Below are 15,320 nucleotides of genomic sequence, written 5' to 3' on the forward strand. Positions count from 1 at the left end.
CATCTGTCTGAGTGTCTGTTTTCAACTCCTTTGGGTGGATACCCAGGAAGACAGTTGCTGGACCACAGGGTAATTCTTTTTTTTTTTTTTTTTTTTTTTTTTTTTTTTTTTTTTTTTTTGAGACGGAGTCTCGCTCTGTCGCCCAGGCTGGAGTGCAGTGGCGCAGTCTCGGCTCACTGCAAGCTCCGCCTCCCGGGTTCACGCCATTCTCCCGTCTCAGCCTCTCCGAGTAGCTGGGACTACAGGCGCCCGCCACCACGCCCGGCTAATTTTTTGTAGTTTTAGTAGAGACGGGGTTTCACCGTGGTCTCGATCTCCTGACCTCGGGACCACAGGGTAATTCTATGCTTAACTTTTTGAGGAGCCACCAGGCTGCGTCCCACAGCGGGCTCCTTGCTGATATTTTCAGGCACTCAGCTCTGCAGTCTGCACTGCCAGACGCCTTGACCTGAGTGAGTCTGAGGAGCACGGTGCTCTGCAGAGCTGCTGGCTCTCCCAGGGGCTCCATGATGGGGCTACTGTTGCCTCTGCCTGCCCCGGGGCTGCTGCTGCTGGAAGCTGAGACTCATCCTCATTTTCCACACAACCACAGGCAGGAAGGAGCCTGCACGCAACATGCCAGGGTGCGCGCCTACCCTGGGCCCCTCGTGCACCGGAGGAAGAGGCCTGCCTGGCTGTGGGGTAGGGCGGGCCAGCTTCTGGGCTGGGTGCTCTGGCGGGTAAACTCTCTGGCTTCCGGGACACCAGGTGGAATGGCTAAAGCGGGGAGACACAGGCCCCTGTAGAGCTACTGGGGCGGTGACAGCTGGACTTGGATGCTGGCTTCATGACTGTGCTCCCCAGCGTTCGTTCCCACCTGGTGATGTCCCTCCCCTGGAATCTGCGGGTGGCCCAGGACTTTCTGACCCACAGGATGCAGCAGGAATGACACCATATGACATCTGAGGCCAGGTCACACAAAGTCTGGCAGCTTGGCCTGGCCTGGTGAATGTGCTCTGGAGGGAGCCAGCTGCCACGGGAGAATCCAAATACCCTGAGACCACCATGCTGCGGGGAAGCCCACGCCAGCCACAAGGGAGGCCAGCCGGCCCTGGCTGTTCCAGCCACCCAACTGCGGGCCAGGGGCGAAGAGGCCATCCTGGACGGTCCACCCCGTCTGGCCTTCAGACGACTCCAGCCCCAGCTGCCACCTGATTACAACTGCAGAGAGACCCCAAGGCAGGGCTGCCTGGCTGAGCTGGGCGATCCACAGGCCAGGCGATAAAGGGGTGCTTTAAGGCACTAAGCTTCGGAGTGTTTTGTTACACGGCAATAGTTAACAGGGAACTGGGAGTCGATTTCAAGCCCACATGGCCAGTCCACCCTGAGCATGTCCCCCTGGGCCATAGTTCAGAAAGCAGGTGCAGGTCAGGGTTCAGGGCCAGTGCGGGCCTCAATATTGTTTCCTGCCCCCGTGGAGGCCGTGGTGGCATTTGGAGGGGGTCCTTGGAATCCATGCCCAAGGAAGAACTGAAGCTGCCTGGGACCCTCCCACACCCAGGAAAGGCCTTCATCAAGGTAGGACTTGCAGGAGGAGGGAAAGGCAGCTGGATTTTGAGTGGAGGAAGGACAGCTCCAGAGACAGCGTGGCAGCTCCCAGCCACCCTCGCCACCAAGAACCTCGAGGGGAGGCCCCCTCGGCCCAAGCTCTGGCCCCTCCCGCTCCCCACTCTCCTCTCCCCTAGCTTCTTTCCAGGGCCCTCTCTCTTTGGTCTCCTGTGATTCTCTTCCTGGGCCCACAGTCCCTCCCTCCCTGGGGGGCTGCCCCGCCCCCGGCCCCGCCCGCGGACCCCTGGAGTAACTTAATCTCGGGGTTGTGGTCCATCTCCAGAGTGGGGAGGCATCCGTTCGGCCCATCGCACCCCAAAGCTGCAGGCCCTTGGCTCCAACCACCTCCAGGCCCTCCCTCCCCCAGCCAAGAGGTCCCGAGTCCCACCCAAGCACTGTACCCCGGCCCGGCTGGCCCCGCCCGGCGGCCGGGGTCGACCCGGCCAGTCCTTCTTCCAGGCGACGCCCACGTGCCTGCGCGGCTCCCCTGGCACCGCGGCGACCAGCGCCCCCAGGCGCGCGGCACCCGACAGGTGGCACCTGCGAGCCCCGCCCACCTCGGCCGCCCCGCCCCGCCCCGCGCGCCCACGGAGCATGCTCAGAGCCGCGGTCACGCGCCCGCCCGAAGGCTCCTGTTGGGACAGGGCGCCGCCCCGGGTCGGCCCCCGCAGCGGTCGCGGCCCCTGCCTGTCCTGGCGCCGCCATGGAGCGCATCGAGGGGGCGTCCGTGAGCCGCTGCGCCGCCTCACCCTACCTGCGGCCGCTCACGCTGCATTACCGCCAGGTGAGCCCGCGTCCCCGCGCCCCCGCGCCCCCGCCGGCGGCCCAGTCCACGATCCGCGCCCCGCCCACCGCCTTCTGCGCCGCCGGCCCCGCCCCGGAGCCCCGCCCCCGCCTCCCGCCGATCTCCCGGGCGGCCGCTTCTCCGCCCGCCGGATCGCGGGTTCCCAGACCCAGTGAGCCCCCAGGCCGGGGAGGGGCCGCGGGAGGGACATCGGAGGGGGCACCACTCATCCTTTCAAGCAAGCATTGCTGGGCCCCATCCTTCCCGCCCGCCCAATCCGACCCTCTTGGCAGTGGAACTCCTTGGTTGCCCTGGGGATCAGGGAAGGCTTCCTGGAAGTGGTGGCTTTCGTGCTACCACTTGAAGGAGGAGATAGCTGGGCCGAGAAGGAAGGAGCAAGGAGCGCAGAGGCCGGGAGCAGGGAGGTAGGAGAAGCAGCTGAGTGAGAACTTGAAAGAACTTCTCAAAGTGGGCTTCCTCCTTGGGGTTTTTCCAGGGAGGGCACCTCCTTGGAGTCTCCATCTGCCTAAGCTCAGCCTTCCCCACCTCCTAGGGTATCACCTTCTCCCATGCCAGGCCCCGGCACAAGAGGCTGTGTTGCCTCATTTAGCACCAGGCACATGGTAGGTTCACAAGGAATATTTTGTTTTGTTTTGTTTTTGAGACAGGGTCTTGCCCTGTCTCCCAGGCTGGAGTGCAGTGGCATGATCACAGCTCACTGCAGCCTCAACCTCCCGGGCTCAAGCGATCCTCCTGCCTCAGCCCCCGCCCCAGTAGCTGGGACCACAAGTGCACACCACCACACCCGGCTAATTTTTAAATTTTTTTGTAGAGACGACGTCTCACTGTTGCCCAGGCTGGTCTTGAACTCCTGGCCTCAACCGATCCTCCTGCCTTGGCCTCCCAAAGCATGGGGATTACAGGCATGAGGCATATGTGTTGGGTGAAGGAGCTGCTGCCATTCTCTTCCCACATCCAGTGGATCACTGAGTCCTGGCCTGTCTTCCTCCAAGCCCAGCCCTGTCCAATTCGGGCCCCACCTTTTGCTTGTGTGCCCACCTGCCCCCAGCAGATCTCCCCTCTGCCAGAGCTCCTCCATGCCACTTAGGCAAAAACCACCTTCCTGGCCACAGTCAGTCCGGTCCCCCAGCCTCTCTATCAGGTCAGGTGGTCCAGGTCGCAGTGCCTGTCTGCCTGCCTGCCTCCCTCAGGGGGCATCCTGTCCCCCCCATCACATCCAGGACCCTGCCCCTCACCATCCTTGTGAAGCCCTCTTGGCCCCCAGCCTGAGAAAGGCCCTGTGCCCCTCACTTTCCCTGTTGTGGGAGTCCTGTTGGCTCTGGAGGACAGGGGATCCCTCTCCCCAAGGCGAAGCTAAGCTGGTGGCGCTGGCAGGGGGCAGCTGGGATCAGTCGAGGTACAGCAGGTGGGGACATGGGGTCATTGCCCTTTTCCCTGATGTTGGCCATATGGGATGCCTGCTTGTGGCTGCACAGTCCCCACAGAGCTGGGTCTCAGGCAGCAGGTACAGGGTAGCCCAGGCCGGTGCCCTCTGTGGCCCTTCGTGGCAGCAGTCTCTCCCTCACTTCCTGTGAAGTGCTCAGGGCAGCCCTTGCAGCCTCAGCGGGCAGCCCACCGGCACAGCTCTGCTGAAGGGTTCTGGTGACCAGAGCTGAGCTGGTGCGGGCTGTTGCTGTGGTGGACACGGATGTAGGCTCAGGCTGGGCGGCATCTCCTCAGGGCCAAGGGACATTGGGTTGGACGCCGGCTGCCACCCAGGGGCAGCTGCAGCCCTCAGCTTTTTGCTGCGTCCAGCCAGGGGAGGCCTGTGATGTCAGACAGACCAAAGGCAGGGGACCCCCATGGGTCTGAGGCGATGGGGACTTGTTTGCACCCAGCCCTGCCCCTCCGTCCCAGGCCTCAGCAGCCTCCCTGAACCTTCCTGCACCTTGACCTGGCCGGATCTAAGGGTCTGACATGCTTTTGACCTTGAGCTGAGAGGGTCCTTGAGACCTGTATGGGGTGATGTTACTTGGGGGGAAGCAGTGGTGGGGAAGGGGCATGGGCACGGCAGGCACTGGGCAGGGGGCTTCCCTGGAGCCTGCCCTGGCTGGGTGGTGGCTCTGGGGTGGCTGGATGTCAGGCAGGTCTAGGCTCGCCTCCCGGGAGTGGTACCCCACGGCCTCTCGGGCCGCCTGACCTGCGCAGGACACCGGCCCTCCCTTCCCTTGGAAACCTGCACTATCCTCCCAGCACGCCTTTGCCTCCCAGCCAAGCTCAGAGGGCCTCTGCGCCTCTGCCTGCCCAGAATCCCTTCCCTCACTTCTGTCACCTCCCCCAGAAAGTCCTCAAGAAGGCTTCCTCCCTCTTCTGCAGTCCTGGCTGCACTTCCTGTGTCTCTGCTGCTCAGGCCTCTTGTCCATTTCACAGCCTGGGCAGAGCCCCCAGGGTGGGATGAGCAGCTGGCCTGGGCCTCAGAGTGGCAGATGGGCTGAGCATGCCGGAGATGGGACCCCTCGGGACCCCAGGCCCAGCCCCCAGGATCGGAGTGCATCTCAGAATGCATCAGTTCCAGCCTCCCCCAGCAGGCCCAGCCCACACGCCTGCCCACCCTGCCTCCTCCGTTCACTGAGTGCCACCCAGGGTGCAGGGGCCTGCCAGGGCGGTGTGCCCAGCATGGGGGAGTGGGAAGGTGGAGGGTGGCCACAGGAGAACAGGACCACAGGATATATGGGAGAGGCCAGAAACTGGGGGTGGGAGTGGGGGCCCAGCCCGGTCACCATCACAACAGTCACCGAGTCCTGCGGTGCGATCTCCTACCTGGCTGGGGCACCACCCTTCCCCATCCACTCCTGGTGCCAGCCCCTCCTGCCACCCTGCCCCATCCGTTCCTGGTCCCGGCGCCTCCTGCCCTCCCGTCTACCCCTGTTCAGTGGCCCAAGGAAGCTTCAACAGGAAAACCTGACCTCTCCTCTGCCTGCGAGGCCCTCCCTGCCCTGCTATGAGGGAGTCGTGCCTGCCCTCCCTGGGCCTCCACGAGCCTTCCTATACTTGGTGATGGTGTACGTCTCTCTGCAGCCCCTTGTGCTCGGTCAGGCACTGTTTCATGAGGTGCCTGGACACCTTCCCTGCCCTTTGCCCTGGTCTTCTGCCTCACTCCTAGGGTATTAGGCTGTCCTTGACCTCCCTGCCCCTCCCAGGCTGCTTGCTCCTCTGCCCACAGGAGCTGCAGCTCCTGGCTCCCGTGGACCCAGGCTGTGAGCCAATCTCCCTGGTTAGGAGTGGGTGCAGTGGGTCTGTGGCCTCCTCAGTTCCCCGAGCACCGCCGCCCATCCTGGGGCATTCTAACCGCTGACCTGCCTCTTCTAGAATGGTGCCCAGAAGTCCTGGGACTTCATGAAGACGCATGACAGGTGAGAGCTTGGCCCAGCCCGGCCACTGGGGAAGCCCCAGACTGATGTCCACGGGGACACTGGGCCCAGGGCGAAGGTACCCTCTCCTCCCTGACGTTTCTGTTCCCTGCGTGGGCTCCAAAAGTCCCTTCTCTCTGCCCGGCCTCTGGGTTTCCTGTCCCAGAGGGGTCAGCCTGAGGCCTGGGGGCTGAGTGAGGTCTTTGCTTAGGCCACCGGGACCATGATGGTGGGCAGGCCCTCTCAGGGCAGGGAGAGGCTGTCCTGGAGCCTTTGCCCCTAGCATCCAGGGTCTGGGCTGGATGGCGACGTGGCTCGAGGAGTGTGGCTGGTGGGCAGCTGGTCAGTGAGGGCCAAACGTCCTGTCAGTCACCCGGCCACAGCTGCTAGCACCCTGACCTACTCAGCTGCCTGTGTGTCCTTCCCTGCCCCCCGCCTCCCATCCTGCCAGCCGGAATACAGCAGGTCTGGGTCCTGGCTGGACTGTGACCCTGGAAAGCTCTGGTCCTGCTTGGGCCTCAGCCATCCTATCTGAGCAAGGGGCCTGACCTCCCTGGGCTGCTGGCAGAGGAGGTGGGATGGCCACACTGGGAACAGAAAGATGGGAGGTGGAGCCCCAAGAGGGCCAGTGGAGTGCTTCTGTGCTGAGCCCCTCCCCCCGTACACAGTGTGACCGTTCTCTTATTCAATTCTTCTCGGAGGAGCCTGGTGTTGGTGAAGCAGTTCCGGCCAGGTGAGGCCAGCTGGGGTGGGAAGGGGATCTGCAGGGTCACCTTCAGGTCCCTGTGGTCCTGAGGGTCTGAATACAGATGTGGGAGGGGGCTCCAGGGGAAGCTGAGGCCCTGGGAGGGGGCCTGGCTGCGCAGGTGACCTGGAGGTGGCCACCACATGGCTGTGAGCACAGTCTGGCTTCTTCCCACGCAGCTGTGTATGCGGGTGAGGTGGAGCGCCACTTCCCAGGGTCTCTAGCAGCTGTAGACCAGGACGGGCCTCGGGAGCTACAGCCAGCCCTGCCCGGCTCAGCGGGGGTGACAGTTGAGCTGTGTGCCGGCCTTGTGGACCAGCCTGGGCTCTCGCTGGAGGAAGTGGCTTGCAAGGAGGCTTGGGAGGAGTGTGGCTACCACTTGGCCCCCTCTGATCTGCGCCGGGTCACCACATACTGGTGAGTGGGACCAGGCCCTCAGGCCTGTGGTGTGGCTCACGAGATGAGAGTGAGGGCCCTGTCCCTGGGAGTGTGCAAGCAGGATGGATTCCTCCTTGTTTTTCAACATGGGATCAGGGGAGGGTTGGACTGAATGCGCCTCAGATCCTAAGCCAGGCCGGAACCTGGGCTCTTGGGGCTCTCTCTGCAGCGTCTCGGCCCCATGCCCCCAGCCTGCAGCCCCCAGCCGTGTGGGGCAGGCCGGGCGGCAGCTGCTGCTGACAGGTGCCTCTACTTCCTGTAGGATTAAGACCGGGCGCTGGGGGTGGGGTGACTCACAGCTCTGTTCTCAGAGAGTGGCTCAGGAATGAGGGAGAAGCTGTGTCCTGGGCTGGAGAAGGGGTGGCTCCAGCTCTCCTGGGGAACAGGCACTACTAGAGCCTGCGCTTTGGGACCTGACCCACCAAACTCGAGGCACCAACTCCTGCCCCACAAGGGCTGCCGGCTGGGGTGGGGGTTGCCTTCCCAGGACAAGATGTTGGGATGAAGTCCATCCACTTCCCCAGGGACACTACGATGGGCTCCTGACCCCAGCTGAGGTCTTGGGGAAGGAGGAGGGTGTCACAGAGACCCCCACCCCCACCAGCTGAGCACCAGCCTCCACAGCCTCCTCCAGAGGCCAGGGCCCGCTCCACTGGGAGAAGCACCGGAAGTCTCTGCACCTGTCAGCCTGGCACATGGGCCACTCAGGGTTGAGCCTGGGGCCCTCCCACCTCAGAAGCCTCAAGGACTTAACCTGGGCACGTTCCTGGCTGGGTGGGTGGACTCCAAGTTAAAGGCAGCATTTCCACGCTGGGCCAGGCATGGTGGCTCACGCCTGTAATCCCAGCACTTTGGGAGGCCGAGGCAGGCGGATCACCTGAGGTCAGGAGTTCGAGACCAGCCTGACCACATGGAGAAACCCCACCTCTGCTAAAAGTACAAAATTAGCCAGGCGTGGTGGCAGGAGCCTATAATTCCAGCTACTCGGGAGGCTGAGGCAGGAGAATCGCTTGAACCCAGGAGGCGGAGGTTGCGGTGAGCCGAGATTGCGCCATTACACTCTAGCCTGGGCAACAAGAGTGAAACTCTGTCTCAACAAAACAGAATTTCCACGCCGAAGGGTGGACTTGGGTGTGAAGGACAGGCCTTGGTTTTCTGCAGGTGTCCACCCCGTGGCGGGCCATGCCCACTGTGCCCCCAGCTCCCCGGCCCATAGTACTGAGCAAAGCCGGGACGTGTGGGAGGGGTTGGAGTCCCCTTGGTCCCCCTGGAGGAGGTGGGCCTGGGCAGAATCCTGGCAGAGGGACCACATGGCATAGGCTCTCAGGGCAAGTGGTCAAGCAGCCCTGGCTGCGGTGGTTCTACTGGCACAGCCTCTGGGCCACAGCCTGATTGTGAGGGTACTGGGGAGCCAAGGAGGGTCCTGGGAAGTAGGCATCCTGCTTAGACTTGCATTGTGAAGAGCAGGCCATGGCTTCAGGGACGCAGGACTGGAGATGCGGCTGACTAGGGGTCAGGGCGTCTGTCTCTGAGGGCCTGATGGGGGGCTGGACTGACAGCAAAGTTCACCCACCCTGTGGCAGGGCCCGTGGCTCCCTGTCTGTGATTCTGGAGGGGAGCCAGGCCTCTTACCTGCCGCTGCAAAGGACAAGGCCCAGGGAGGCAGTCAGCTTGGGGCGTGATGGAGTGACGTTGGAACGTGCCCTGGGGTGGGGGAGGCGTTGCCCAGCCTGGCTGGCAGATTCCTCTCAGCCCGGGCCAAGGGCCGGGCCTGTCTCCTTCACAAGCCGGCGGAAACCGGGGCTGGAAACCCCAGACCCGCCACTTCCCTCAGAGGCGCAGCCGTGGCCACCGCCGGAAATGGGCCATCAGGAAGGGGTCTACGGGAGGTGAGGGGCTAGAGGGCAAGGAAGCAGCTGGGTAAGGTCGGTCTGGGGTGGGTCCCCCCCTGGAGGTGGGGAGGCCTTGGGGGTGGGGCACGGAAGCCCCCAATTCTGTTCCCTGCCCCTGCATGTTGGGCACATCTCTGAGGGCGGCCTTTACCCTGAAGGCCTCCGGCTGGCCTTGGTTCATGGCACCCGACAGCTCCTCCTACAGCGAGCCAGGGCTCCCCCACCCCTGTCATCTTCCCAGATGCCCCTCAGTCCCGTTTCTCCCCAGATCCACACCTGGCCCTCCCCATCCTGTTCCAGAATGCAGCCCAGCCCCTCTGCCATCCTGTCCTCCCAGCCCGTGGTCTCCCTCCACACACGCCAGTCCAGGCTCCTTCCCTTGGTGCCTGACCCCTCCTGGCTGCCAGCAGCCCCCTTCTGGCCACTGCCCACTGAGGGAGGGGGCTCCCTCTCACCCCTCCCCAGCCTGGGCCACTGGGCCTGATACTGAGGACCTCGCTGCCACCCCACCCCACTCTGCCATGCTATGGGGTGGGGGGTCAGTGCATGCTGTCCCTTGTCTGAAACTTGCACCTGTGGGTGCCTGGTGGGGACCCCTCGCGGGAAGGCCTGGTGGGGACCCCTCGCGGGAAGGCTGTGCCGGGCCTGCTGGGTTTGTCCCTGCTTCCCAGCCAGCCTGTGTCCCCGGGTATGGGCTGGGGTCTGGCATGGGCCTCTGCAGCTGGCCACAGACTGAGGGGCTCCAAACAACACTGGGAACAGCCTCAGGGTATCTGTGGTTGGGGGCTGTGGACAGGGGTGGGGTCTTCTGCTCGGCCTTGACAGGTTGCAGGCAGGTTGTCAGCCGGATCTGCAATCTCATGGGGGCTTGGGGTCTCCCTGGCTCACGTGGTTATGGCAGAATTCAGCTCCTGGTGGCTGGGGACTGGGTCCCACCTCCCCGCTGGCTGTTGGCTCCTCCCAGCATGGCGGTTGCTTCCCCTTCAGGGCCAGCAGGACAGGTCTGAATTTCTCCCTTTCTGGCATTGAAACACCCTCCGGAGGGCTTCCTGATCGGGCCATGCCTGCCTGGGATGCTCTCCCTTTTGATGAACTCAAGTCACTGGTTAGGGTCCTTAATCACATCTACAACACCCACCCCACCTGGCGAGTACAACCTGATCAGGGAAGGGATGCCCTGCTGCGGGAGGGGCCACAGGCGTGCACACCAGGTGGGAATCCGGGTGGGAGACAGCATCCCCGAGTCCTGCCTACTGGAGGGCTGGAGGGAGCAGAGTGGAGAGGGTGGGTCGGATGGTGGTAGAAGGGCAAGGGGGCCAGTGGGGCCAGCGTGGGTGACTCAGCAGACCCTGTCTCAACCCGTAGGTCTGGAGTGGGACTGACTGGCTCCAGACAGACCATGTTCTACACAGAGGTGACAGATGCCCAGCGTAGCGGTCCAGGTGGGGGCCTGGCGGAGGAGGGTGAGCTCATTGAGGTGGTTCACCTGCCCCTGGAAGGCGCCCAGGCCTTTGCAGACGACCCGGACATCCCCAAGACCCTTGGCGTCATCTTTGGTGTCTCGTGGTTCCTCAGCCAGGTGGCCCCCAACCTGGATCTCCAGTGAGACTCCAGGATTCTAGACAGAGGCCAGTCTTGGCCACTCACCCCACACCCTGCAGACCCCAATAAAGGCTTGCATAGCTCCAGCTTCTGCCTGCTGGTTCTGAGCTCTGTGACCAGGGCTTTGGAGAGGACTGGGGAAGGGGCGGGGAGCAGTGGCCCTGACCTGAGATGGCCCTTGGGACGTTGCGAGCTCTCCTGTAGCAGGAGCAGCTGGTGGCAGGCCATGCAGGTGGCTGCTGTGGGGCTGAGGACAGGCCCGGGGATGCCATGGGCAGGGCCAGGCTGTGCCTCCTCTTGGAGCTGGGAGGGGGGGGGTCCGGGACTCATGGAGGGTGGCATGGCAGGCCTGGGGGTGGGCCTGCTGGTCACGGGGCTGCAGCATGAGCTGTGCTCACCGGAGTGGTGGCTGAGCCAGTCCTGGGGAGTTGGGATGGGGTGGGCAGCACTGCAGGCTGCTCGCTGCAGGGAAAGTATGCTCCCTGCTCCTGGGGCAAGTGGGGGGTCCCCACCCTGACTGGGGCTGGGCTAGAGCCACTCCACAGGAGCCCGGAGCCAAAGCTGCCCCGTGTCAGGGGCCCCAGTAGCTGTTGCGTGCACCCCCGGCCTTGGAAGTTTTCCAGGGGACCTTCCTCGGCCTGTGGGGCATGCAGAAATGTCTGCAGGCTTGCTCCAAGAGGAGGGGGTGGCGGCACAGGGTGGGGACACAAGGCCAGTGGTCTTGACATGGGCCAGGTTCCTGGTGCCAGCCCGGTCCTGGTCCCGGGGCACGGCCTCAGCCTGGGCCGCCCAGCACCAGGCTCTACTGGCCCCTGAGCGTCTCTGGCCTGTATGCCCTGGCCTTGCCTTCTGACCTGTCCTGAGGGTGGGGCTGTGGGAGATGCGTGTAGCTCAGAGCTGCTCCCCAGGTGCCCAGAATGCTTGTGAGGCAGGAGGGGACCCTGCTCACCTGGTCTGCTTCCTGGGCCAGAGGTGCACAGTAAGGGTTCTGCAGGTGAATGGGTGTGTTGGCACTGGTTGTGGGCATTCGAGGGCACTGCTGGGCCATCAGTCTGGGGTAGGATCGATCTGCTCCTGGACATCATTAGGTCCAGGCTGTGGCTCCCAGGAGGAAAGTAGAGAAGGGGACAGTGAAGTGAAGGGAGCCTCAGTACCCTGCAAGGTGGCACCCTGGGCGGGGAGGTGGAGACTGACCCCCTGTTGTCATCCAGCACAGTGCTAGACAGCCTGGCATTGGAGGCTGTCCTGAGGAGGCTGTGCCTCAGGGGCCCACAAAAGCAGTGCCACCTGTATGCAAATGCTGGCTATGGCCCAGGTGGGGCCCTGTGGGCATCAGCAAAGCCAGTGACAGGGCTGCCAGGGAGGGGCTGTCAGGTATGGGGTGTGTGCCAGGGAGGGGCTGCCAGGTTTGGGGTGTGTGGGTCTTGGCCAGCCTCAGCTTCACCCCACCCAGATGAGGCCCCAGCAGGACATTCACAGGACAGGAGCTGTGCCCGACCCACAGCAGCCCTGCTGTGCTGCCCTTACCAGCAGCCTGCCTGGTGACACCACGAGAGTGCGGTGGGCCCTCCGGGTTGACCAGTAGAGGCCTCCCACTGCCTCAGAGGGACCTCTTGCAGGCACCAGGTGGGTCTGGCCCCTGAAGCACTGAGGGGACAGGTGACAGGGCACCCGGACCTGGGTGTAGTCCAGCCCCTCACTTTGCTCCGCAGCCCGATGGGGTGGGTCAGCAGGCAGCGCTGCCGGGCCTAATGGAGCTGGCATTGATTTCCCGGCACTGGAGGGGAGGTTGTAACCGGAAACTCCCCTCCCTGTCTGCTATATTTAGCACTGCAGGACCCGGCGGAAGCACAGCTTACTCTGGAGCCTCGCCGGCTCTGTCCAAACCCCTGGCAGCCCGTCCCCAGCCTGGTCCCCAGGAGTGCCCTATGCGCCCAGAGCCCCTGGCCAGGCTGAGCAGCTGCACCCTTGCCCTCTGCACACAAGCTGGGCACCTCCTGCCTCAGAGCACACCGGAGCCCCTTAGAGCACACCGGAGCCCTCAGAGTGGGAGCCCTCCAGGCTGGGGGACGGGTGGCTCTGGGAGGCTGAAAGGTGCTGTGGTCCAGTGGGCCCCAGGACCATGATGAGGTCCCTTTCTAGAAGAGACCGGGTAGCCTGGTCTGGTGAGGGTTGTGGCTGGAGCCCTGGCCCCCACTGATCTAAGCCCTTCACCCCAGCAAGGTGCAGCACCAAGGGGCAAATGCGTTTTGTGAAATCTGTGTGAGGGGCAAGGGTTCCCACTGCTGCCTTCTGGAAACTCAAACCAGGGTCCAGCTGCCTGGCATTTCTGGCTCAAGGGCTACAGAAATTCCTGCAGGGAAGGCACCCCCCTCTCCGATGCCTCCTATGTCCCCCTCCTCCCCAAGGGCAGGTGCGGCCACCTTCCTGACCTGGGTCCTCTCATGGACATCATGAGGTCCAGGCAGTGGTTCCTAGGAGGGTACAATGAGAGGGAGCCACCCTGGGCAGGGGGGCAAGGACTGACCCCCTGGTACTACCCTGATGCTCACCCACCTGCCCTGGGCCATGGATACCCAGGCAGGTCTCACTCCAAAGGGCCTGGAGGGAGGCATCTCCCTACTTGGCAGGATGGGCTGGGCTCTCTACCCTGAGGCTGGGCAGGCCAGTGGGCAGGGCTCCAGGCAGGCTGCGGCCCCTGCTGGGTTGAGCTTGAATCTTGAAATGAGTGTGCATCCCTCACTGGGGCCTCCGCGCTGGGACAGCTCTGAGCTGGGGGCGCCTCGGCTGAAATGCAGCCGCTGCGGGAACAGGCCCCGCATGAGCCGCTGAGTGGCCAGCCTGTTCAGTCCTTTCCTCCCACAGCTGGCCAAGAGCAGGAAGCTGGGAGCTGGACCAGGGAGGAGAACCTAGAGGGGCTGTTCCCTGGGTTCCCTCCTACACTGGAATTCCCCCACCTCAGCCCAGCTACCATCCCCTCCCCTCACCTGCACCATGGCAGAACCTTGACCTCACCCCTGTGCCTGTCCCGTTCCCAACCAGGGGACTTTGTGAAAATGTAGGTCACTGCAGCCCACCCAGCTCAGTTGCTTTTGTGACCCCTGTTGGGTCTTAGCAGGAGGACTTGCGTGTCACCACTGGCCTTGGGTGGTGGTCATGACCCTTACCAGGGTCCCGCTTCTGTGGCTCCAGGACCTTGACACATGCTGTTCTCAGCTCCTGGCCTGGCTGACCCATGCCCGTCCACGCTCTGGCGGCCCCCATGCCAGCTTCTGCATGGCTTGTCCAAGTCCTCTGTCCACCACTGGGCTGGGGGCTCCTGAGGGTCTGCAGGGCGGAGTCTCCCTTGTTCACCACTTGGCCAAGTGCCCAGCACCACCCCCCCCCGCCACCATAGTATGGCAGTGGGCGCAGGTAGGGACGGAGCCCTGGGCCCCTGGAGCTGGGCAGGGGGCTTCTCTGTCCTGGGGCTTCCCTCTCTCGAGTACCCGAGTACCTGCCCCCAGGCCAAAGCACAGGAGAGGTGGCATCTCCACAGGGAGCCCCTCCCCCCGTAGGCGGTAATCACTGCCCACACACCTGAAGGCGGCAACTGGAAGGCTCTGAACACAGCGTGGGTTCTCTTGTTTGGTGGGGGTCTCTGTGCGGGCCTCATCCTGGCTTGTGTCTTAATCCCCATGGAGCCTACCCACCACCAAGTTTGGGGTGGGCACTCTGAGTGAGCACAGCCAGCTTAGGTGGGCATGGGGGGGCTCTGACCCACCCCTTTAGGGACTTTCAGCTGAGCCTGCGGCCTGGATCCTGGAGGGGCTGCTAAACAGGGATGGAGCAGGCAGACCCTGCGTATGGGGTGTTCACAGGCCCTGTGCCTCCAAAGCTCTCTTCCTTCAGCCCTCAGCGCCAGCACCATGGTGGCAGTGACTTGCTCCAGGCCGGGGGGCTGCACTGCCACCCAGCTCTGGGCACAGGGCAAATTTGCCAGAGGAGCTAGGGGGAGAGAAGACAGCTCAGTTATCATGGGGATGGGTTGAGGACTCCTCTGGACCATATGGGGATCTTTAACCACCAAGGTGACCCCTAGCTCTGGAAAGGACCGTGCTCACTGGAGGAGAGGCAAGGTGCCATTGGTTTTGACCCTGTGGAGGAGCTGCGAGGTCACCCAGGGAGAGGGCAAGGAGGTGACCGCAGAGGATGGGGTGTGGAAGCCTGGTGACCAGGGCAGCAGGGGGAGGCCTCTCTTGGGGTAGCCTTCAGGGACAGGCACTGCCGACTTTTGTTCCCCATTTCCCGCCTCTCGCCCCCCAAGCCCAGACCTGAGCTTGGGGGGCGAGAGGCGGGAAGCAGGGAATGCGGCCTGAGCATTTCCTGAGGGCATGGCCTGGCGACCTCGACGCCAGCGCCGAGCTGAGCAGTCTGCACCCTGGAGCATTTGTTGACTGGCTGCATGACCGCGCGCCTCGCAGAGGGGAAGGCAGGGGCGTCGGAGGGGCGCAGCGCCCCCTGCAGCCGGCGTGGAGGCGGTAGGAGCGGCGCGGAGAGGGGGAGATTCCCGGAGGAGGTGGGGGGCCCTCAGTAGGGGCTGGGCCCGGCTCTGGCCCCAGGGCCGCGCCACCCCGCGTGGGGGCCGAGCCCTGACCAGAACAGGAGGCGGCATCTCCTCTGGGACTGCGAGGAGCGCGGCGGTGGCGCACTGATGGGAGGGGACCACACGGCAACCTCGGGGCGCCCCACCCCCGGTTTCTGACACCCGGCAGAGCCCAGGAGGAGGAGGGGAGGCAGCTTTGCGGCGCCGACGCCCGCTTCGCCGACTCACGCGGAGGTGTGAGCGGGGCCCCCACGGCCCGCGCTGACCCTGAGGCCCC

At 64.0% G+C, this 15,320-nt stretch overlaps 1 protein-coding gene across 8 annotated transcripts; it reads left to right on the top strand.

Moving 5' to 3' along the window:
• Positions 1 to 2,182: 2,182 nt before the first annotated feature.
• NUDT14 (nudix hydrolase 14) lies at positions 2,183 to 10,544 on the top strand. 8 transcript variants are annotated; one of them, XM_063645429.1, is made up of 6 exons: positions 2,201 to 2,371; positions 5,741 to 5,784; positions 6,450 to 6,514; positions 6,706 to 6,943; positions 9,844 to 9,961; positions 10,222 to 10,433. In XM_063645429.1, exons 1-6 carry the CDS (start codon positions 2,291 to 2,293, stop codon positions 10,288 to 10,290), a joined length of 615 nt encoding a protein of 204 aa, XP_063501499.1. In that variant the 5' UTR covers positions 2,201 to 2,290; the 3' UTR covers positions 10,291 to 10,433. The 8 variants fall into 8 exon arrangements, with proteins under 8 accessions (XP_055143938.1, XP_063501502.1, XP_063501497.1 ...); XM_063645426.1 differs by having other exon boundaries at positions 9,844 to 10,067; positions 10,222 to 10,387; XM_055287963.2 differs by lacking the exon at positions 9,844 to 9,961 and having other exon boundaries at positions 2,183 to 2,371; positions 10,222 to 10,544.
• Positions 10,545 to 15,320: the final 4,776 nt, after the last annotated feature.

Source organism: Symphalangus syndactylus, chromosome 8 (genome assembly GCF_028878055.3).
Source record: "Symphalangus syndactylus isolate Jambi chromosome 8, NHGRI_mSymSyn1-v2.1_pri, whole genome shotgun sequence".
Taxonomy (NCBI): Eukaryota; Metazoa; Chordata; class Mammalia; order Primates; family Hylobatidae; genus Symphalangus; species Symphalangus syndactylus.